A 23,874-nucleotide genomic window follows, 5' to 3' on the forward strand; every position below is an offset into this window, starting at 1 on the left:
ACTAGACCATATTTCTCAACAGAGATCTAGATCCATCTGACCGGCCATGTTTCTCTACAGAGATCTGGATCCATCTGACCGGCCATGTTTCTCTACAGAGATCTGGATCCATCTGACCGGCCATGTTTCTCTACAGAGATCTGGATCCATCTGACCAACCATGTTTCTCTACAGGGATCTGGATCCATCTGACAGGCCACGTTTCTCCATAGAGATCTGGATCCATCTGATCGGTCATATTTTACCATAGATCGCTGGATCCATCTGACCGGCCTCATTTCTCCACAGAGATCTACACCCATCCGATCGGCCATGTTTCTCCACAGAGAACTGGATCCATCTGACCGGCCATGCTTCTCTACAGAGATCTGGATCTATCTGACCGGCCATGTTTCTCTAAAGAGAGCTGGATCCATCTGACCAGCCATGTTTCTCTACAGAGATCTGGATCCATCGGCCATGTTTTTCAATAGAGATCTGGACCCGTACAATCGGCCATGATTCTCCACAGAGATATGGATCCATATGACTGGCCATGTTTCTCCATAGAGATCTAAACTCATCTGACCGGCAAGGTTTTTCCACAGAGATCGTGAACTATCTGACCGGCTATGTTTTACTACAGTAAACTGGATCCATATGACTGGGCCATACTTCTCCACAGAGATCTGGATCAATATGACTGTGCCATACTTCTCCACAGAGATCTGGATCAATATGACTGGGCCATACTTCTCCACAGAGATCTGGATCCATATGACTGTGCCATACTTCTCCACAGAGATCTGGATCCATATGACTGTGCCATACTTCTCCACAGAGATCTGGATCAATATGACTGGGCCATACTTCTCCACAGAGATCTGGATCAATATGACTGTGCCATACTTCTCCACAGAGATCTGGATCAATATGACTGGGCCATACTTCTCCACAGAGATCTGGATCCATATGACCAGCCATGTTTCTCCACGGAGATCTAGAGCCATCAGATTGGGCCGTGTTTTCCACAGAGATCTGGATCCATAAGACCTTACTATGTTCCTCCAATGCTCAAGGATCCAATTTTTGCTTTTTTTGCCCACTGGTGCCTTGAATTTTTGTTTTCCTTAGACAGCAATGGCCCTGAAAGTGGTCAACTGCCCTTATGGATTATCCATGCTAAGGAACAACAATTTGTGAGCTTAAACACTCTAGCCTGACACAAACATTGTATTCGGCTGTATTTCTGACCTGTAAATCAGAGTAATTCTTGATATCCTCCTCCAACTCCTTTCATCATTGAGCTCTTTATGTCCACAGGAGCCGTTTTCACTGATCATACCATTGTTGGTATACCCTCCACACCACTGCAGGAGAAAAATGGATATCCTGGCCTCAGACAGTCTAGCAATAATTTGTATTAAGTCGCTTAGATCCCTTGTTTTTTCACCTAAAGCTTGGGTTACATGACGATTTCTGTTTTTGCAACCTGAAACCTCAACTCCACCACTCACGCAAGTGAATGAGGTTGCATTATGACCCATAAGTGGAGATAACCACAACTCAAAAACAGTCAAACACAATTTTTTTTTTTTTCGGACGAGTTTCTTCCAACTGTGTGGTCGCGGTCACAGCCACTTGTGGGCCGCAATGTGACCCCATGCCCTCACATAAGTGGTAGAGTAGCGAGATCAGACAGCTTCTGGTTCCGTGACCAGATATCATAGTGTAGCCCTAGCCTAATGTGGATTTACACTGAAACTAATTGACAAAAAATTAGCTTAAATGATCTTATCCTGCACAGCAGTCTAATCCATACGCGGGGAAGATCCAGTCGTGAACTGCAGAGGTCTCTAATAAAGTGTCCATTCAGTGTAGTCTCCCACTATGTCCTGTAAAAATCCTACATTTCAACCAATGTGCGAATAAAGTTTTGCACATTGGTCTTTGCTACAACTGCTACTTGTATTAAAAATTCTATATTACGCCGGGTTCACACTGCCTTTTTGCAATCCGTTTTTTTCTAAAAAAAGAAAAAACTGATGCATTTATGTACATCCGTTTTAATTCATTGTCTTTTGATTCTATTGTCTTCCATTATAAGGCTATGTTGATAGTACGTATGAGACCGGCCATTCCGTGACCTGGCCGGGTCACGGAACGGCCGGTCTCAGAAAAGATCATCCAGGCCGATACAGCAGTACCGTCCGGATGATCTTTAGCGCCACAGAGTTCTGATGAGGACGCATCCGTGCGCACCCGCATCCGAACTCTCCACTGCACACAACGGAGCAGGTGGCCGGAGCCGCTCGCTGCATTATGTGAACTGACAGGGTTTTCTGCGGCGCTATTTAATGAATAGTTGTCAGTTGTTAGCGGCGCCGTTAAAGTTCCCGGCCGGAGCGGATACTATGTGTTTATGCTCCGGCCGGGATTCCATAGACAGCAAGGTAACGTATAGTTTTGTTTTAATCACGGCCGTTGTTGCGATCGGCAACAACGGCCGTAGTTTTACGAAAATATACGTAGTGTGAACATAGCCTAAAAATTGATCAAATTATGAAACAAAGCACATCTTTTTTTTTTTTTTTTGCATACCATACGCATTTAAATACGTGTATTTAAAAAATTAAAAAAAAAACATGCATTTTGATCTGTTTTTTTTTTCATTATGGAAGTCAATGGAAAAACAGATTGCAAAAATGCAGTGTGAACACAGCCTAATGTTAATTAATGCTCAAACAATCAAGCAATTGGGCTGCACAAAATCAAGCCCCCGTTTCCGAGATTTTCAGCAACTATTGGGGGAGAAATGTGGAAACACATCATTGGGTTATGTTCCCGTGCAAATGCGTGCAGTGTTGCAGAAAGTCCTGTTACGGGCCCTTTTACACGGGCCAATTATCGCTAACGTTAATCAGAATGTGTGAGGGTCCTATTAGACAAAGCGATTTTTCGTTTTCTCCGATTAACGATTGCAAACTACTTGTCAGTTACAATCGCAACTGCAATCGTAATTACGATCATTTGTATACTGTATACCGACGATGGTAATAACAAAGGAACATACATACACTAAAAGATTTGTGATTAACAATGATTTTATGGTCAGCTCAAATGAGCGAATGTTTGTTAGCCGTTTGTTTCCTGCATACACACGCTAAGATTATCGCGTAAATTTGACCAATATAACGATTTTTTGCACTATAATCGTTTCTGTAATGTAGCCCTAAGATGGCCAGAGATCTTTCGTGCAGCCGTAAAATTATTGGTTTTCCGTGTTAGCAGACGTTCCCACTGAGGAATAGGCGAGGAATTGAAGAGGGAAGTTTTACGCTTGAAATTGCCCCGCCGTAGCCACTGATTGGCTGAGCGGGACGTTCAGACGCTGGGAGCCCCCTGAAGCAAGCTGGAACGTGGAGCAGGTACAGTATGCTCTGGCCAGCAGGGGGTTAACAGGCGGCATTTACATACTCGCATCAGGATGCCAATCCCGCTGCGAGTAGGTCTTCTCATTCAAAATGAATGACAAGGCATTCGCAGCGGATTTCACTGCGAATTCGCAGCGTAAGATCCGCTGTGGATCCGTTGTGTGTAAAGCTACCCTAAAAAGGAGATTTGCGGCCGAAAATAATGTATTTAAAAGGCTGCACAAATGATACACTGACCATTTGTGCGTCCCGGACCAACAATTGATCATGCCTTGTAAAAACACTGCAAACGAGAGTCAATCTCGTGCTGCTCTGCGGCCACAGACGAACTAATATTGGGCTGTGTAAAAAGACCCCAAGTTTTCCTCATAGGCACCACTGTACATGGTGATAAAATGGTGATGTCACTTCCTGGATGACATGGTGATGTCACTTCCTGGATAATATGGTGATGTCACTTCCTGGATAACATGGTGATGTCACTTCCTGGATTACATGGTGATGTCACTTGCTGGATGACATGGTGATGTCACTTCCTGGATGACATGGTCATGTCACTTCCTGGATAACATGGTCATGTCACTTCCTGGATAACATGGTCATGTCACTTCCTGGATAACATGGTGATGTCACTTGCTGGATAAAATGGTGATGTCACTTCCTGGATAACATGGTGATGTCAAGACCCGACCCCCAGAGCTGTGAGGGCTGTAGCTGCTGGAGAGAATGATGGCAGGGGGATGCTCAGTGTCCCTCCAGTGCCCTGTGTCCCTCAGTGTCCCCCTGCCACCATCCTCTCCAGCAGCCACAGCCCGCACAGCTCTGGGAGTCGGGTTATGCCATCACCATGTTATCCAGGAAGTGACATCACCATGTTATCCAGGAAGTGACATCACCATAATATCCAGGAAGTGAAGCCTTGATGCAGTAGTAAGTGCAGGGAAAAAAGCACTTTAGGGTGCCTTCACACATACCATATCGCTGCGTATTTATCGCACAAAACTCGCACGAATGTAGCTGCGTTTTTTGTGGTGTTAAACTCTCCTGTGAAAATCATGTACAAATCAAAACTCGCATGTAAAAATCGCACCAAATACCCAACAAAATCGCACCAAACACACAGCGAGAATACACATACATTGACTTTATAGCAATCAGTATAAGGGTATAAACCCACACACCGTATACGCAGCAAAAACGCAGCAAATACGCAGCAAATATGCAGCAGATTAGATCTAAATAACTGAACACAGCATCAAATCTAAACCATCAAATCTTCTGCGTATTTGTTGCGTATCTGCTGCGTATACGGTGTGTGGGTTTGTACCCTCAGGGTAGCTTCACACGTACCGACTCGCAGCGTTAATAACGATCCTAGTCGCTAGGTCCTGGCAGATCACTTTCACTACATACACACAGCGGTCTGATCGATACTGTACGCGTGAAGGCACCCTTATAAGCATTTCCTGTAATAAGTGTATATTGGTGATTTGTAAAACTTTTGGGGGGCAATACAATACTGTAATAAAAATTTTACTGGACTTTTCCTTGAAGAGACTTTCTAACCAGAAAAAATCTCTGCGCATTTCTGAATCCCTCCTATTTCAGGCAGGAATTAAACCCTCCAGGCAGAGAAGAAGGATCAGAGAGACACCTCACCCACCACAGGTGTTAATGTATCATCTAAATGGAAATTCTACGCTTTAGGCTATGTTCACACACTCTAAAAATGGACACTGTAAGCCATAAAATGCTGTTTCATGGTAAAAAAATAAATAAATCCCCATACAATTTATACTTCTCTTGGCTAAAACCACTGCTTGGGAATAAAGTGAATGGCGCTCTTTCCGTTACTCCAACGGCAGATGATGATGTCGGTGGAGATTGGGTCACGCATGATGAAAAATCACTGATGGAAAACCACGTTTTTGGATATGTACTTTGGGCCATTTCCAGCATCCACTTTTCTTTTTCTTTTAGGGTAGCTTCACACGTACTGGATCCGCAGCGGATTTCACGCTGCGGGTTTGTAGCGAAATCTGCTGCGAATCCTGGTAGTGTGAAGTTCAATGGGGTTAAATACGCGCAGCGGAATTTTCATTTATGTAACCCGAACCCTTTAACCCCCAGCAGCATTACCTGCTCAGCGCCGCGGCTGCATGTGAGGCTCCCGCTCAACCAATCAGTGACTGCGGCGGGGCCATGCACATATCGGCTGAGCGGGACCAACGGTAGCCAGGAGCCTCACATGCAGCCACGGCGCCGAGCAGGTAACGTTAGCTGTGGGCGGCGGGGGGTTAAAGGGGCCAGGTTACATACTCACAGCAAAATAAAAATTCTGCTGCGGGTATGTAACCCCATTGAACTTCACACTACCAGAATTCGCAGCGGATTTCACTGCAAACTCGCAGCTTTCCGTTGCGATAAGGTACGTATGAAGTCACCCTTACGGTAGCTTTACACACGCCCTATCGCAGAAGATTTGATCTAAATAACTGAACACAGCATCAAATCTGCACCATCAAATCTGCAGATCTGCTGTGGATCCTGTACATGTGAATGCACCCTTCGGCTATGTTCACATTTTGTAAGACACCGGCCTCTCTGTGACCCGGCCGGGTCACGGAACGGCCGGTGTCTGAGAAAATCACCCCAGCCGGTACTGCAGTCCCGGCTGGATTATCTTCACTGACGCAGAATTCAGATAAGGGCGCACCAGTGTGCGCCTGCATCCGAATTCCCCGCTGCACACAATGGAGCATGTGGCCTGAGCCGCACGCTCCATTGTGTGCATTGACAGGTTTTCTGCGGCCGCTATTCACTGAATAGGGGACGCAGAAAACTGAAACGTCAGTTTCTCGCGCCGCCGCCAGGGATCCCGGCAGGAGTGTATACTATGTGTATACACGCCGTCCGGGATTCCTCAGAAGGCAGCATTACGTAAGTACTACGGAACTTACGTAGTGTAAACATAGCCTTAAGGTTTAATATAAGACTTACGACCCTCAGTGGGAACACGGCCTAAATGTGACTCAAAGTTTATGAGTTGATCACATGATAATTTTGCAGGGACAATTATTCCTAGGACTTGTTTACACAGATATGTTTACCGTCAAAACTTCATCTGCATATTTCTTGCAAAAACAGGGTCAGATTTCCTAAGAGGGAAGTAGAAAAATCAAGAAATAAGCAAAATATTAAACTATCTATACAGCTGAAAACTATGGGATTGCGCGGCTTACTGTACCTACTTGGGTTATATGGGTAACACACAGAATCTCTGGGGTCTTATTAGACAGCCCGCCATCCGCTGTAAGCGAGGACGGCTCGATGATCGCATGGTTAGGACTGCACAGACATTGTAAGTGATGTCCGTGCAACCCCTTCTTTAAAGCTGTAAAATAATAAAGATGTATACTTACCTCTCCATGCCCCCGATGTCCTGCTGCCTTGTTCCACACTCACTGCTGACACTTCTAAGCCTGAATTGATATCCCGCTCACCCTATGACTAGCCGTCTCAGTTAGTGATTGGCTAAATGCTTGTCATTTCAGAGATGGGCTCAGAAGTGTCAGTGGTGGCTGCGGTGAGTGCGGAACGCAGGAACAAGTCAACAGGACACTGGGGAGTGTGGAGAGGTAAGTATACATCTTATTTATTAACACTTTCAATAGCCTTTGGTGGTGCATCTCTATTACACAGAGCGATATCTGCCCAATTCTGCCTGACTGGGCAGATAATCGCCCTGTATAATAGGGCAATTCATTCCATACTTATCTTATCTTTTCAGTCTCCTTCCCCCAGTTCTCAGCTGCTGCTTTCTGCTAAGAAAACAAAAATCTGTGTGTGACCATTTCTTTCCATCTCCCACTCCTCCCACCTCCCATCAGAGACGGCTGATGTAAACAAGTCCCTGGCTGGCTTTATCTGCAACTTTGTAGACTCTTTGTAATACTGGGAGGGTTATTCTGAGGTCAAGGTGCTGTGAACTCACTGTGATTAATCCTCCTGGAATTAAAAAGTTGCAGAAAGTTATTTATTTACATCAGCCATCTTGGAAGGTAGGGAGGGAGGAAGGGGTTGAGAGAAGAGACGGACTGAAGAGCTCAGGTACAGTTTTCTAGGTCTTTAGCAGAAAGCAGCAGGCTCAAAACTGAGGGAAGGAGATAAAAAAGTAATGACATGTATGGAATGAATTGTCCGTTTTTTCATCCAAAAACTGGATGAAAAACGAATGTATTTGTTTGCTTCAGTTTTGATCCCTTTTTCCAATGACTTCCATTATAAAGAAAAATGGGTCAAAACGTATCTTTTTTTTTTACGTACACGAAAATGTGGTCCACTATGTCTTTGTCTATGCTTAATCCCTAGGCGACCCTGGACGTACCTGCATGTCCAGGGCTGCCTCCATGTGTTCAGAGCGGGGCCGCGTGGCAGCCGCGCTCTGAACCACCGCCCAGTCCGATCGCCGTGCCCGCTGTTATCCGATTACTTGATGCAGCCGTTTCCTGGTGTCTAGTGGGGCAGATCGCTCCTATGGGACAATCCACACATCTTACCCCGTCCGGGGTCAGCACCATAAAGACATATCTATGCAGCATAGATCTGTATGAGAGATCAGTGCACTTATACTAGAAGCCCCCCAGGGGGAATAACCCTAACCCCAGGGGGAATAACCCTAACCCCAGGGGGAATAACCCTAACCCCAGGGGGGAATAACCCTAACCCCAGGGGGGAATAACCCTAACCCCAGGGGGGGATAACCCTAACCCCAGGGGGAATAACCCTAACCCCAGGGGGAATAACCCTAACCCCAGGGGGGTAAAAGTATAAATCACCCCCCTTTTCCCATGTTATAAATAAAAATAAATAAATAAACATGTTTGGTATCGCTGCGTGTGTAATCGCCCGAACTATTAATTAATCACATTCCTGATCTCGCACGGTAAACGCCGTCAGCGCAAAAAAATTCCAAAATTTTGGAAAAGTAGAAAATTGCGCATTTTTGGTCGCATCAAATCCAGAAAAATTGTAATAAAAAGCGATCAAAAAGTCACATATGCGCAATCAAGGTACCGATAGAAAGAACACATCATGGCGCAAAAAATGACACCTCACACAGACCCATAGACCAAAGGATAAAAGCGCTATAAGCCTGGGAATGGAGCGATTTTTAGGAACATATATTTGTTAACAATGGTTTGAATTTTTTACAGGCCATCAGATACGATATAAGTTATACATGTTATATATCGTTGTAATTGTAACGACTTGAGGAACATATATAACAAGTCAGTTTTACCCCAGGGCGAATGGCGTAAAAATGAAAAAGCCCCAAACAAAAGAAATGTGTGTGGGGGGGGGGGGGGGGGGTTTCAACTTCACCACACATTGAATTTTTTCCTGCTTTTGCAGTGTACTTTATAAAAAAATTCAGCCTGTCATTGCAAAGTACAATTAGTGATGTAAAAAATAAGGGCTCATGTGGGTTTCTAGGTGAAAAAAATGCAACTGCTATGGCCTTTTAAGCACAAGGAGGAAAAAACGAAAACGCAAAAATTTAAATTGGCCCGGTCCTCTAAGGGTTAAAAAACGATGCGTTTTGATCCGTGGGGGGCCTTTTTTTTTTTTTTTTTAGCAGGCCGAGCTTTATATGGGTTTTGCAAAATTTTTATGGTTATTGCTCAGAAATTAAAAATTATCATTAGACGCAAGTACCTTGATAAGTATTGCACAATTTTTTGCCTACGACAGCTTGGCTAAAAAAAACTATGCTTGTGTAGCAGAGGTTCCACTGCGCAATTTTTTGCGCAAAAATTAAAATAAAGAAATTGCACATGACAAAGCAGCCAAAAAAAAGTAATGGGTAATATAACGGAAGCGCTTATATGTCTCCTCACTTCCGGGTCCACTCCTGGCTTTGGCTCAAAATCCACAGTGTCAGTAAAAAAAAAAAAAAAAAAAAAAAAAAAAAAAACTGCCATGAAAAACACAATAGATATTTTTGGTGGGTCTCTATGTTTTTATTAAGATCAATAATCCAGTGTATGTAGAAGGGAACTATTTTCACTACACACCCCATCGGGCTTAGTTTCATAGGTGCAAAAAGAAAAAAAAACTGCAGATTCTCCACTGGGGGGAGCAGCTTAAATTATATATAGGCTTTATACACACAAGACTTTTTTTGTTGCTTTCTTTTTAGGGTGGAGACAATTATCCAATTGAATGAAGTACATACTTTTTGACTGTTGTTTTTTATTTTATTTTTTTCATGTAAGATGATGAAAAGGAGTCGGATACACGAGACCTTGGTCATGTGTCATAGAGATCCGCTGCGCTTACATGCTAATTAAATTGTTTAATCTATTATCTAAGGCGTCCTCTCATATGATCTTGTTTAAACACGTGATTTTCATTTTCAAGTCCATCAAAAAACAGGAATCAAAACGTGTTTTAATCATATCAATGGGATGTTTTACTGGAACCCAAGACTGTAGCATACTGTATTACTGCAATAATGGGACCCCCAGCTTAAAAAGGAGTTTTTTTTTCTTAGACTGGCTTAAGAATAAAAAAAATTGTTTTACTCACCTGCCCTGATCACCTACCGCTGCTCAATGCTTTCTGCTTTCCGCCCCTAACACGAAGAAACTGCCCAATCAGCCAACTACTGGCCGAGGTGGGTTGTTGTTACGACTAGTGACTGGCGGAGCTGAAATTTCCTGTGTGAAGATGAAAGCAGGAAACGCTGAGCAGCGGGAGCCATCCAGACGACAGCAGCGAGGGATCAGGGCAAGTGAGTATAGGCCTAGGACAAAAATATTTATTGTTTCTCAGCACAGGACAGCCACGATAATCTGTTTAGATATGTGTAGTAGGCTACATACTCACCTGCCCTGATCTCCTGCCACTGCTGTCCAGATAACAGCCTGCTTTCCTCTGCCCCAGAAATGCCCACTTAGCCAACCGCTGGGGAATTGCTACAGTCAGTGACCGACTGAGAGGAAAATAAGCCAGGAAACTAATGGCCCTATTCCACGGGTCGTTTTAGAGGAGCAAACGAGCGCTATTAGCGCTCGTTTGCTCCTCGTTCCCCGCTCGCTGCCGCCGCTATTCAACGCGGCTGCAGCGAGCGGGTGAGTGCGGGAGGGGCGGCGGGGAGCTGCGGGGGGGCTGCCCGGGGGATCGCTGATCGTCCGGGCAGCCCATAGGATATAGCAGCGTCTGCTGCCGATGCTCCTATTCAACGGAGCGACGGCAGCAGATCGCTGCTATATCAGTCGCTTGTTTTTCAACATGTTGAAAAACAAGCGACTGCAACGATCAGCCGACATGAACGATGTCGGCTGATCGTTGCACTCTATTCCACGGAACGACTATCGTCCGTAGCGGTCGATATCGTCCGAAAACGAACGATAATCGTTCCATGGAATAGGGCCATAAGCAGCGAGGACAATCCCGAGAGCTGCATAAAAGGATTGGGGAAGTGAGTATCGTTCACATAATCGTTAACGATTAACGATCTCAAACGACCGCTATTGCGAAAGACCTGAAAACTTCACTCATTTCCATGGAACGATAATCGTTACTTATGATCGTATTTGGATCGCTATTCCTTCGCTATTGCGTTCGTATCTACTGAGAAAGGCCGAACAATGTCTTATTCAATGCGAACGATTTGCGAACGTTTTGCGATCGAGCAACGGTAAAAATAGGTCCAGGTCTTATAAAGTGATCAACGATTTCTCGTTCGCTCGTTAATCGTTAACTGCATTTCAACCAAACAATTATCGATAATCTGAACGATAATCGTCCGGTGGAATAGGGCCCTAAGGCTAGGCCTTTCATTGTCACTTTAAAGAGATTGTCCAGACAAAATTTACTTGTCCTCTTGCCACAGGATAGGGGACATAAAAGAGATCACAGGTTCTTTGTTATGAATACAGACACAGATACAGCATGTGATCCATAGCTCTATTCATTCCTATGGGGCCGCCGGAAAAAGCCGAGTGCTAAACTCTGCTCCCTCCGGCAGCTCCATTGAGAATAAATCACTTATAAGTTAATTTTGGGTGGACGACCTCTTTAAGCTTAGTTTAAATCGGTGTAGGAGACATCAGAAGTCTTTTATTCACCTGCCCTGATCCCCTGCAGCTGTGGATAGGGGGACAAGTTAGTTCAGTTTCAGTTGGAATACCCCTTAAAGGCAGGTTATTGCTATGGCCAGTGACCAGCTGAGGGGGCATTGTCTGTGTAAAGCTGAAGAAAGGTAAATATGCTGAGCAACGAAGACCATCCGGACAGCAGAAATAAAGGATTGGGGCCGGTGAGAATAAGGTAGAAAACCGCTCAGGGTCCTATGCACATGACTGTCCGTAAATCCAGATGTGTAGCGTTCAGGATGTATTTAGGAAGTTATCAGTATATCCTGACCCCAGTGCACAATGCATTTATAGTGCATCAGTGTTTCCTGATCCGGTAATGTACTCACTCAAAATCTTGGGCTGAGCCTATTACGTGGTTTGATAATCGTTTAGCAAGGGCTGCACGGATATCTTTAGGGATGTCCATGCAGCCCTTGGCCTAAACTGTTACACATTACCTCTCCACACTCCCGGTCTTCTCCTGCCCTCTGCTTTCACTCCCGATGCCCCAGCTGCAGCTTCAGAGTGGCCTGTCTGAGCTGACCGGCCACGCAGCTAATCACTGACCACGGCGGTCTGGGCCAGAGATTTGCTGAGCGGAAGGTCAGCTCAGACAGGCTGCAGCTGCGGCACCGGGAGAGAAAGCAGAGGGCAGGAGAAGACTGGGAGCAGGGAGAGGTAATGTATAACAGTTTAATTGTTAGTCGTCAGCCGCTCATCACTACTACATGTAGCGATGCGCGGTTGGCGGCCAATAATTTTAGGTCCGGATCGTTGTCATCGGCTGATTGCTGCCTCTATTGCGCGGAGTCATAATCAGCCCGACTGGTCTGACTCAGTGTAATATGGACCTAACTCATCTTAGGAGTGACAGCCCGCTCAGCCAGTCACTGGCTGCTGGGCTGTCCTATCTCAGTTATTGGCTGGGCTGGCTGTCACTCCCGAGACGAGTTTGTCTCGCAAGTGGAGGCTCTACAGTCAGCGGGAACACCGTGGACACCAAAGGAGGACTAACGAACGTGCCATTGCTTTAGGGCCCTATTACATTGAGCCATAATCAGCCCGATTCGGCCAATTATCGCTCCGTGTAATAGAGGCAACGATCAGCCGACCTATTACTCGATGCGCGGCGGGCGGGCGACCGAAGATTTCATAAGCAGCATACTTTACCTAAACATGTTGCAGGTCTTCTCCTGGGCTCCTTCTTCCTCCCAGTACCATGCGCAGCAGCAGCTTCGGAGCAGCCTGTCTGAGCTGACAGACCGCTCAGCCAATCACTGGTCAGGACCGTCACGGCCAGGGAATGGCTGAGCGGTCTGTCAGCTCAGACAGGCCGATCCGAAGCTGCTGCTGCGCATGGTACTGGGAGGAAGAAGGAGCGCAGGAGAAGACCTGCAACATGCTAGGCAATGTATTGTGTTTAAACAAGGGCTGCAAGGACATCAATAACGATGTCCCTGCAGCCCTCACTAAACGATTATCGGGCCGTGTAATAGGCCCAGATTGGCACTTGTTTATATTATTGATCCGGCCCCCATCGGCCCATGGAATTGGACCCTAACAGTTGTTTTTTTTTTTACACTGGACAATAATCCAAGTTCGGAATGCATTTCAAACACTTATGTGGAAAAAACACATCTGCTTTGGACCTGTGACTATAAGACCCCCAACCCCACCCCCATTGCCCACTATAATTATCAAGTTTCTGTACAAGATCGGTCAAGCCACACGTTCAGTCTTGTGTCGCCTTATTTTAAATCTCCCGCCTATAATACTTTGCTCTGGAGTGCGCACATATAAATGTGAGGTCTGCAATGGAAAAGTCTGGCAGTGATTATGGTGGAACCCTAGGGAGAGGAATGAGCTAGACGGAAAATCTGTAATAAAATGGGGGGGGGGGGTATGGGCTGATAACCACATTGTGACACCATACCGAATATCCAAGAAAGCAATCTTTAAACCTGACAAGACTATTCCTGGACATGATCTAGAGATCTACAGATCACAAAAGGTTAACAACTTATGCTGTCGAGCCTATTCAAGGCCGATGACAAGTGTTGTCTACCGCCCTACAGTGCGATATGACTGAGCAGACTATGGAATAACATAAAAATACTGCAGTAATAATGTTCCAGGCTAAACGAAACCTGAAAGCCATTATAATACAAAGAAATCCTGTTCAATCTGTTGCCAGTACTGTAAAGACGGAACACACCCAAATATTTAGCAAAATGGATGCAGAAAAAAAAAAAAAAAAAAACTTAAAAAAAAAGCAACTTGATGCATTTGTTCAGGAGGCAGAGGACCTCAGGGAGTGTCAGTGCATTAAGAAAACAATTCCCTCTGGCTTAGGCTAGAATGGAAGAATTTTAAAACTGGCAAGAAAGGATTATAAAGCAAGAATGACTTTTTTTTCTATGCTTTTATTTTATATGTAATACTTTTAGAAGCCACCTCAATAAATAAAAAACGCATAGAAAAAAATTAAAAATACGGCTCGATCTGATGACTCGACGGGTCGGCTGTCAGTTCGGGTCATTGGGGCCACTTTCTTATTACGCTAGTGTGAAAGGAGCCTAAAGAATGATTACGGGTGGCATGATTACATCACGTCAATGACACCCGATGAACCCCATAAAAGTCACTGGGGTATATCGGGCACCATCGTGGTGTCCGGCCTGCATTAGATCAATTTTAAAAAGAACTACAAATTAAATTTTTTTTTTTAAAAAGCAGCAGCACTCATACCTTTCACTGGCCCCCAACAGAGGAATGTTACAACACAGCCTTAGGCCGCATTAGGACCTCCCACAGTCTACTGAGGCAACGTAAGCTCTCTCTCTCTCGTACTCCCCATACACGTGCACACTCAGATGGGACGAGCATGCTTGTATTTTGAATAAGAAGAAAACCGTGGATTACCTACTCGAGAACACATGCTGAAACCATTCATGACCAGACCCTTATAAAGTCATAAATAAGTTTATTTGTCGCAGAAATAGTGTGAAATTAACGGACAGACTCTATTAAGGTCAGTGTGGTCTGTCAGGCTCCGCACGTGTCTGTTAATGCAGCAGTCTCCTGAACGGTGGCTCTGACGGTGTGGACCGAACCCTACAATCTATATTGGGCCGGGTTCACACTGCGTTTTTGCAGTCCGTTTAACGTTTACGTTTTTGAATGGTTAACGTACACAAAAATGTGGCCATTACGTTTTCGTGCACGGTAATAAAAAGAAAAAATTACGCATACGTTTTGATCCTATATATATTATATATATATATATATATATATATATATATATATATATAATGGGAGTGAATGGAAAAAACGGATCCAAACGCATTGCACACAATTGCATGCGTTTTTTTTCCTGTATAAAACACAGTGTGAACCCAGCCTATATATATATATATATATATATATATATATATATATATATATATATATATACACACACACACAAACACAATCTGCATTTTACCACACGTTGGAGAAATACGTCCGTAGAGTTCCACTATACTTTATGGCTATACAGTGGCTTACGTCATGCACCGGGTACAACACAAAAGCGAATATTGTACATTATCATATATCTATGACAGCTCACAGTATAGAAAAGCGTAGACGTTCGCACTGTCCTAGGCCATAAAGCACCCCAAAAGAACACCCTTGTGGCCGCCGTCACAATAACGGGTGCCGACGGCTAGGTATGCACCGCCCATGTATACAAACAATAAAAATCCTTATCGGCGAATCGCCACGCAGTGCATCTTCCCTCACAAAACCGTATTCTGCTCATATATGACAATGGGGACGCAGTACATGCGCATTTCATGCCTCTGTGGACAGAATGCGGCCCCTCGTGAGGCAATTTGTCGCCGTTTCGCTCCACTTACAATAGGGTCACAAAACCATTACCCACACAGGTTGTACTGAACCACAGAGATAATACACCTCACAGACAACACCCTATTATTACCGAGGGACCACTTACTGTCACCCAGAAGCTATTAGGGTGGACAGCACACCATCGGGGCAGCTCAGAGACACATGTACATGTACAACATGCTAAGAAAATGGCGGGAACACACTGTGGTGTCACTCTATTTAAAGGTGAAGGGACAGACCACACCACTGAGAGGAGGAGGAGGGGGGGTTGAGGTGGACACAGGGGGGCTGCCGTCACCAAGTCAAACAATAGGGGGACACTAGACTCTAGTCCCCTCGCCCCCCCTCCCCTCCTTCTCTGTATGCAGTGAGACCGTCCAACGGTTAATGCGGTGGGTTTGCAAAGAGGGGGGACTTGAAGCCGCCCCCGCTTTCGAGTCCCTTACTCCCCCCCAGCCCCCCCGACAGTCGCTCCCTGTTTACCTGCGGCAGCGGCGACGGTTGGCGCGTCGTCGGTTTCAACACTCCCCGGCTCCCTGGAGGACGTTGGCGGGAAAAGAAGGTTGGGGCTATGGCGCCTCGGTGTCGCCTCAGGCTCGTCGTCTTCGTTGTCGTCTTCTCTTTCCTCCTCCTCTTCGTCCTCTTCTTCTTCATCATCATCATCCTCTTCCTCCTCCTTCTCGCCGTCCCCTTCTTCGGACACGGCCATCTCCTCTTCCTCCTCTTCTTCTTCTACGTCCCTCAGCGGGGAGGAGGACATCGGCCGTCCGCTCTCAGCTGCTCCGCTTGCCGGCTCGCCTCGCCTTCCCTTCACGGTAAAGTTTCCTGACAGGAAAAACTGCGTAAAATCCCCGAAATTTGCGAAAATAACCCCCAAGACGACTTCATCCACCGGAATTGGCGACAATTCTCCTCAGGAAAAAAAAAGAAAAATCCTAACAAATCATAAAAAAAAAAAAATCCAAAACATCAACACAGAAAAAGGGGGGAGGATCAAGAAAAAAAAAATCTGATTTTCTTTTTCCTTTCTTTGTCCAAAACCCCCCCTTGTTTTATTTGTGAACCGGCACAAAAAAAATGCCCCCTCCTCTTTAAGAAAAACTTAAAGGGGTTAAAAATATTCAGGAAGAAAAGTCTTGAGAGGGTGAAAAAAAATCTGTAGTAGAAAGAATCAGGGATTTATTTTTATTCAGATCAAATAGGAAAGTTGACAGGGAACCAAGATGGCCGCCCCTTCAATTATTATATGTAAAGTTAAAAAAAAAAATAATAAAATGAGGCTGTGTGAGATATTTATAAACCTTCCTCATCCCTCCCCCACCTGAATCACACAGCAGCTACTCCCCCTTTTTTATTAAGACCATTTCTATTATACACAGCAGCCTCTCTCTGGTGAAAGAGCTGCACAAAATGGCTGGGGGTGGGGGGGGGACAGCCAACACAAAAAAAGTATAAAGAAAAAAAAATATATATAGATATAGGATATGATAGGCATATAATAATACATGGGTGTGGCTATGTCAGGGTAAGGCCAGACGGATGGAAATGTGCAGTCAAATAGGAGCCAGCTACGAAGAAGAGGGGGGGGGTGTAAGAAGTGTGAGCAAAAAAAAAAAAAAACTATTACTAAAATACATAAAAACCTAGATTTTTTTCTGAAAAGGTGGAGCCTTCACAAAACTGATTCTTTTATGCATTATGTGTTTTCTTTTATATATGTACAGTACAGTATTATAATAATAATCTTTCTTTATATAGCACCAACATATTCCACAGTGCTTTACAATTCTGAGGGCAGGTATACAGAAGAATACAGGAGTGAAGGACACAAGAGCTTACAATCTATGAGGAAATAAATGGGGGGGATACAACTGGAGTGAGGGTCCTGCTCACAAGAGCTTGCAATCTGTAAGAAAATAGAGAGGAGCAAGGATCCTGATCACAAGAGCTTACAATCTATAAGGAAATAGAGAGGAAAAGAGGAGCAAGGATCCTGATCACAAGAGCTTACAATCTATAAGGAAATAGAGAGGAAAAGAGCAAGGATCCTGATCACAAGAGCTTACAATCTATAAGGAAATAGAGAGGAGCAAGGATCCCGATCACAAGAGCTTACAATCTATAAGGAAATAGAGAGGAAAAGAGAAAGGATCCTGATCACAAGAGCTTACTATCTATAAGGAAATAGAGAGGAAAAGAGCAAGGATCCTGATCACAAGAGCTTACAATCTATAAGGAAATAGAGAGGAAAAGAGAAAGGATCCTGATCACAAGAGCTTACAATCTATAAGGAAATAGGAAAAGAGGAGCAAGGATCCTAATCACAAGAGCTTACAATCTATAAGGAAATAGGAGAAGAGGAGCAAGGATCCTAATCACAAGAGCTTACAATCTAGAAACATAGAAGATTTTTGGCAGAACCCCGCACCCCCGGTGCATCTAGTCTACTCCTCTGCTCTTATTCTCTTTCTTATTATCTTAGGATAGATATATGTATATCTTTGCATTTGCCATGGACACAAGGACATGTCTTAGTGCAGACAGTAATTGCGGCAAGGACACACCAATAGAAGCTTATGGGATCCGTATTTTTACCTTCCTATATATGGGCAATTCTAATTAGTGTCATCATTCTGATTATTAATTCCCCCCCCCCCTTTTTTTGTTTTATAAGTACTCTACCCTTTTACAGATCCGCTAAAAAAAATATGGATGCCATACGGCCTGCAAAAAATATACTGACGTCTACTTACTGTAGATTTACCAACCACATCCACTGGAAGTTTGTTCCAAGTATCTGCTACTATTTAAGTTATGCGCAAATAGATGACGCAAGAGGAATGAGGACCCTGATCACAAGAGCTTAACAGGTAGCAGGACCAGGGCTGATTCTCCCGTTTATGCAACCTAAAGTGAAAACTGAAATGGTGCCCCCCTTTCCCAGCAAAATGTATATACATCAGGATTAAATATACCCGACACATACTGTATATATATATATATAAGGAACACCATCAGTTCATACTGCACAGTGAGTAACAGGTCTGTGTAACTTGACTAAAATGACAGGGCAGATTAAGCCAGGCCTGCCAGCACTGTCCTCGCGGGGACTGCTGCCTGAGGTGAGATGCTCATCTTGACTCATGACAGTTGTGACCCTAGGAAGGGCCCTGCATACAGTCTATGAGAAAGTAGGGAGGATACAAGAGTGATAAGGGATAGATGTTAGACTAACTCATATTAGGCCGACAGCTGTTTCTCGGGACTCCCTGTGTTCCCATTCGACATGGGGAGTAAAGCTGGCAGTATACTAATATGTGTCATCCAAACGTGCTGATTTTAGTCTGTCTAATGTGAATGGAAGTCTGCTGACTCTCCCTTGATGTAAGATGTCGGGAGAGAAGGATCGGGCATGTTGGATTTCAGTTACCAGCAGTGCCTTTCTCCCTATTTAGAACACTTGCATACTCTGCTAAACGTGTGGTAGGATCGGAGAAGATACCTGGAACCCCTTATAGGTCTGATGTGTGTGGCTGCTTAAAGGAGAAGTCCAAACTCAAAAAAGGGAAGAAGACAGGGAGGTGCAGGAAAATAATTAAACTCACGTCCCCATGCCTCCACAGCGCCGGGTCCCACTGATGGGCGCCAGATGTAATTTTCGTCTAGAATCCATGTAGGTCACGTACCCGGCTTTTCCAGCTGCAACGGCCCAGCTGAACGATTGGCCACTTGGTCAGTGATTGGCTGAGCGGGCAATCAGTAAGTGACATTATTTTTGGATGAGCTGCAGGACACCGGCTTCTGTAGGTTGGACCTGGGAGCGGCGCTACGGGGCACAAGGACGGGTAAGTTTACTTTGTTTATTACTTTCCTGCACTCACCTGCCTTCCTCTCTTTTTTGAATTTAGTAGAGTTCTCTTTTAAGGCGCTGCCAGACGCCTTTGTAGACTTATCTCCCAAGATAACGCAATGGCCGGTATGTTGAAATTCCACTGATAAATCCTTCTCATGTACGGCATCTACCACAATGGGATAGTTGGATAGTTGGAACTTCTCCATACACATTAGACAGTCAACCAGCCGGACGTGAAAAAAAATTTCAGGTTTGGCCAATTCTGTTGTGCAAGGCCGTCTTTTATAAATTAAACAAACCCTGTGCACATTAGGCGGTTGCCCAGCCCTGACAAAATTGTCGGGTTCAGCAAACTTTAATGTGTATGCCAGAGGGACCCAATGTGAATAAAATATTCACAAAGTCAGCGTTTGGTAATATATTTACGCAGATCGTGCCCATCTGCACCATAAGGCTAAGTTCACACTAACTTCACTGACACCGGACGTTCTGTGACATGGTGGTGTCACAGAATGGCCGCTGTCATACTGCGTGTGAACCCGGCCTAAAAAGGCATTTTAGCCTGATAATAAATATCCCCCTGTGTTTTTTCAGTAGTTTTCCACATGATCGATTACTTTCTCGAAATGTGATGTTTATAGCTGGTTGCCTAGGGTTACGACCTAGGCTGAATATCGCTCCGTGGAATAGAGAGAACGATCAGCCGATGATCAAACCTAAAATCATCTGTCGCCACCCGCGCATCGCTACGTGAAATAGCGGGCACGGAGGGCGACCGACGATTTCACAAACATCATACATTACCTGTCCAAGCGCAGGTCTTCTCCTTCTCCTGGCCTCGTGCGGCAGCATCAGCTTTGGAGCTGATCTCGCTAACGATTGTCGGGCCATGGAATAGGCCCAGTAAACGAGCGCCAATCTAGCAGATCAGCGCTCGTTTACATCTTGATCGGGCCCTGCTCGGCCCGTGGAATAGGACCCTTAGCATCGGCTTGCTGGTCGCACATGCTCAGTTGCAGCTGTAGGAATAATGGAGGGTGAGCAGTCATAAAATAACAGATGATGGGAACTAGGAACTAATTTGAGAGGTTCAGCATGGGGGAACCACAAGGGTCTGGACACATAGGGGGAGTTTTATCAAACATTGTGAAAAGTGAAACTGGCTCAGTTGCCCCTAGCAACCAATCAGATTCCACTTTTTCATTCCTCACAGACACTGGAAAATGAAAGGTGGAATCTGATTGGTTGCTAGGGGCAACAGCCTGTTTCACTTTACAGCATGTTTGATAAATCTCTCCCATAGGCCACACTGATCAAAACTCAAAAATAGAAACCAATCACAGTTCAACTTTCAATACCTAAACCTCTCTGGTAAAATGAAAGCTGAGCTCTGATTGGCTGCGATGGGCAGAAAAGACAGTATATAATTTCAGACAGTTTCGCTAAATGAGGTCCTGAGCCGCAGCCAGAGAACAGCCTGGAGTAAATGGCAGCAGTGCATGAAGGGAGCGCTAGTCTGGGGAGAAGTGTTGAGCTATATGACATCTGCATCAGAGCTCTGTAGATTCAATTTAAGCAGCAGGTCCTGACCAGACAAAAAAAAAACGCCGCAAGCAGTATAATTTTTTTTTTTGTCTGGTCAAATGTTGCCAAATGAACGAACACCAGACAGAACTCTAATGTGGACAAGGCCTTGTGGGTAATGACCCTGCGGCCTTTCTCATCTGAACTCTGGAATAGACCTTTAGGCTATGCTCACACACAGTATCTTTGGTCAGTATTTTTCAACCAAAACCAGGAGTGGATTGAAAACACAGAACGGCTCTGTTCACACACTGTTGAAATTTAGTGAATGGTCGTCATTTAATAATTTCCAATTTTTTAAAACAAAGGGCGCTGTTTGGAATAAAAGCCGTTATTTCTAATGTGCACGACCACGTTGAGACTCTGTTTACATCTACGTTGTGGTTCCCATCTAAAACGTGAACCACCCCCCTAATATAGGCGAATTGGTATAGTATTGACCCGTGACCACATTAACCCTCTGTTCACTCCTACACTTTGTTTTCTGTTCATGTGGTAAACCACAAAGCAGTGCGGGATCCATCGCCTGAAGGACACCCGTAAGTTATAACGTGGTCTGGTGTTTTTACAGGAAAAAAAGCAGCATTGCATGAATTGGCTTGCGAAAAAGTGCCCATTCCTGTTAGGGACACTTAGGTTATATCTTTTGTTAACCAGAGCAGAGGCTGCATAGTACACTTTACAGCTTTCTCCTCAAGGGTGGGTTAACACTGAGGAATCCACGCAGAGAAGTTCCCTCTCCGCCTGTGCCATAGACTCCATTCTATGCACAGGCGGATTCCGCCGTCCGACGAAAGATTTGACATGTCTTTCGGTGAATTTGCCCGACCATAGAATGGAGTCTATGGGATGGGCGGAAATGCGGGGACGAGCGACAAAATCTGCGGGAACTTCTTAACGCGGATTCCTCAGTGTGAACCCACCCTAAGGGTCTGTTCACACTACGTCCACACGGATAACCTCCAGCGGATTCCGTGCACTCAGCCCCCCACCACCACTTGAAGATCTGCCAGTCCCATGAGCTATATCCTATTCTGGCAGGTTCCACCGTCCTCCCAAAAAAGAATTGGGATGTATATTCATTGGGCGGACAGTGGAATCTGCCTGAGCATAGAATGAACCCTATGGGACGGCCAGATGTTCAAGCAGCAGCGCACTGAATCCAATAGAGGTTATCTGTGTGGATTCCATAGTGTGAACGTGCCCTCATATTGAAGGAGCCGTCTCAAGACAGGGATTTTAGGTGGTTGTTGGGAAGGTGTTTACCTCAATAAATCCAGCCTATAGAAATTAGCTGACAGAAACAATTTACGCCTGCGCTTCTGTGCCCATAGACCCGGCAAAAAGTTGCACATTGTTAGTGCAAAAAATTAAAACTTTTTGCCAGGTTTTTACAAGTCACAGAAATTGTCTCCATTATTGTGGACCTTATACCGCTGGTTTTGTTGGTCCTGTGAGTTGACTGGGCCACAATGATGTAGCATAGGACCATGTGTAAATATTGTAATCCTAATCCTCCCGTGCTCCTGCTTCATCAGTCTGCAGTGCGGTGGCCATATAATAGGCAGATTTGGCATCGCTACTGTACCTAGCGAATCTGTGTGGTTTGCCTTAAATCACTGGTAATTAGCTGTGGTGGATCAATGGCTCAGCACTGAAACATAACTCGGTATCCGCTGTAGAGAAGCACAAAGGAGCAGGGCTGAGCATAGCAGGCGAAGGGTCACAACAGAGGGCAGGGGGGAAACCAGGATGCAGGAGAGTATGTATGAGGCTATCCTAAGGTGGGGTGAAGCTGGCAGCACAGAGGGCAGGGGGGAAGCCAGGGTGCAGTAGAATCCTCTCTGTATGAGGCTATCCTAAGGTGGGGTGAAGCCGGCAGCACCGAGGGCAGGGGAAGCCAGGATGCCGGAAAGTCCTCTCTGTATGAGGCTACCCTAATGTGGGGTGAAGCTGGCAGCACAGAGGGCAGGGGGGAAACCAGGATGTAGGAGAGTATGTATAAGGCTATCCTAAGTTGGGGTGAAGCTAGGATGCCGGAGAGTTCTCTCTGCATGAGGCTATCCTAAGGTGGGGGGAAGCTAGGATGCCGGAGAGTCCTCTCTGCATGAGGCTATCCTAAGGTGGGGGGAAGCTAGGATGCCGGAGAGTCCTCTCTGTATGAGGCTATCCTAAGGTGGGGGGAAGCTAGAATGCCGGAGAGTCCTCTCTGTATGAGGCTATCCTAAGGTGGGGGGAAGCTAGGATGCCGGAGAGTCCTCTCTGTATGAGGCTATCCTAAGGTGGGGGGAAGCTGGGATGCCGGAGAGTGCTCTCTGTATGAGGCTATCCTAAGGTGGGGGGAAGCTGGGATGCCGGAGAGTGCTCTCTGTATGAGGCTATCCTAAGGTGGGGGGAAACTAGGATGCCGGAGAGTCCTCTCTGTATGAGGCTATCCTAAGGTGGGGTGAAGCCGGCAGCACAGATGGCAGAGGGAAGCCAGGATGCCGGAGAGTCCTTTCTGTATGAGGCTATCCTAAGGTAGGAGGAAGCTAGGATGCCGGAGAGTCCTCTCTGTATGAGGCTATCCTAAGGTGGGGTGAAGCCGGCAGCACAGATGGCAGAGGGAAGCCAGGATGCCGGAGAGTCCTTTCTGTATGAGGCTATCCTAAGGTAGGAGGAAGCTAGGATGCCGGAGAGTCCTCTCTGTATGAGGCTATCCTAAGGTAGGAGGAAGCTAGGATGCCGGAGAGTCCTCTCTGTATGAGGCTATCCTAAGGTGGGGTGAAGCCGGCAGCACAGAGGGCAGTGGTTAATGGCGGCAGGATTGTTACCAGAAGCAAATTGTTTGGGCTCTTTAGTGGAAGAGAAGCCTCGAACAATGTAATTATTTGTCATTAATGTGATATTACATTAGCAGTAATGCAACCCGATCTGTGGGCCTGATGCAGCTGTATCCTCAAGGTTGCCCGGAAGACCAGGTTCCCAAGTGATTTGCCAATGTTGTCTT

The 23,874-nt window shown here is 45.4% G+C and overlaps 2 protein-coding genes and 1 long non-coding RNA gene across 5 annotated transcripts in view; 1 reads left to right on the plus strand and 2 right to left on the minus strand.

Annotated features, from left to right (window-relative positions):
• CHD3 (chromodomain helicase DNA binding protein 3) overlaps positions 1-16,699 on the minus strand; it is a 69,340-nt gene extending 52,641 nt beyond the window's left edge. For both annotated transcript variants that reach the window (XM_069948872.1, XM_069948864.1), the window contains exon 1: positions 15,932-16,699. In XM_069948872.1, the coding sequence (XP_069804973.1) occupies positions 15,932-16,208 (277 nt within the window). In that variant the 5' untranslated portion in view covers positions 16,209-16,699. The remainder of the gene's footprint in view (positions 1-15,931) is intronic.
• On the minus strand, positions 1,802-15,728 carry LOC138770050 (uncharacterized). Its single transcript, XR_011359384.1, has 3 exons — positions 15,540-15,728; positions 6,524-6,571; positions 1,802-1,874 (listed from the first exon to the last, which is right to left on the minus strand). It is a non-coding gene; the product is annotated as an uncharacterized lncRNA (long non-coding RNA).
• The window catches only part of NAA38 (N-alpha-acetyltransferase 38, NatC auxiliary subunit), a 28,670-nt gene continuing 20,798 nt past the window's right edge, over positions 16,003-23,874 (plus strand). Inside the window, exon 1 of one of the 2 annotated variants that reach the window (XM_069948923.1) lies at positions 16,003-16,263. The gene's annotated coding sequence lies outside the window, so the exon portion shown is untranslated. The remainder of the gene's footprint in view (positions 16,264-23,874) is intronic. The other variant, XM_069948914.1, reaches the window with a different exon arrangement.

The sequence above is a fragment of the Dendropsophus ebraccatus genome, chromosome 1 (assembly GCF_027789765.1).
Source record: "Dendropsophus ebraccatus isolate aDenEbr1 chromosome 1, aDenEbr1.pat, whole genome shotgun sequence".
Lineage (NCBI taxonomy): Eukaryota > Metazoa > Chordata > Amphibia > Anura > Hylidae > Dendropsophus > Dendropsophus ebraccatus.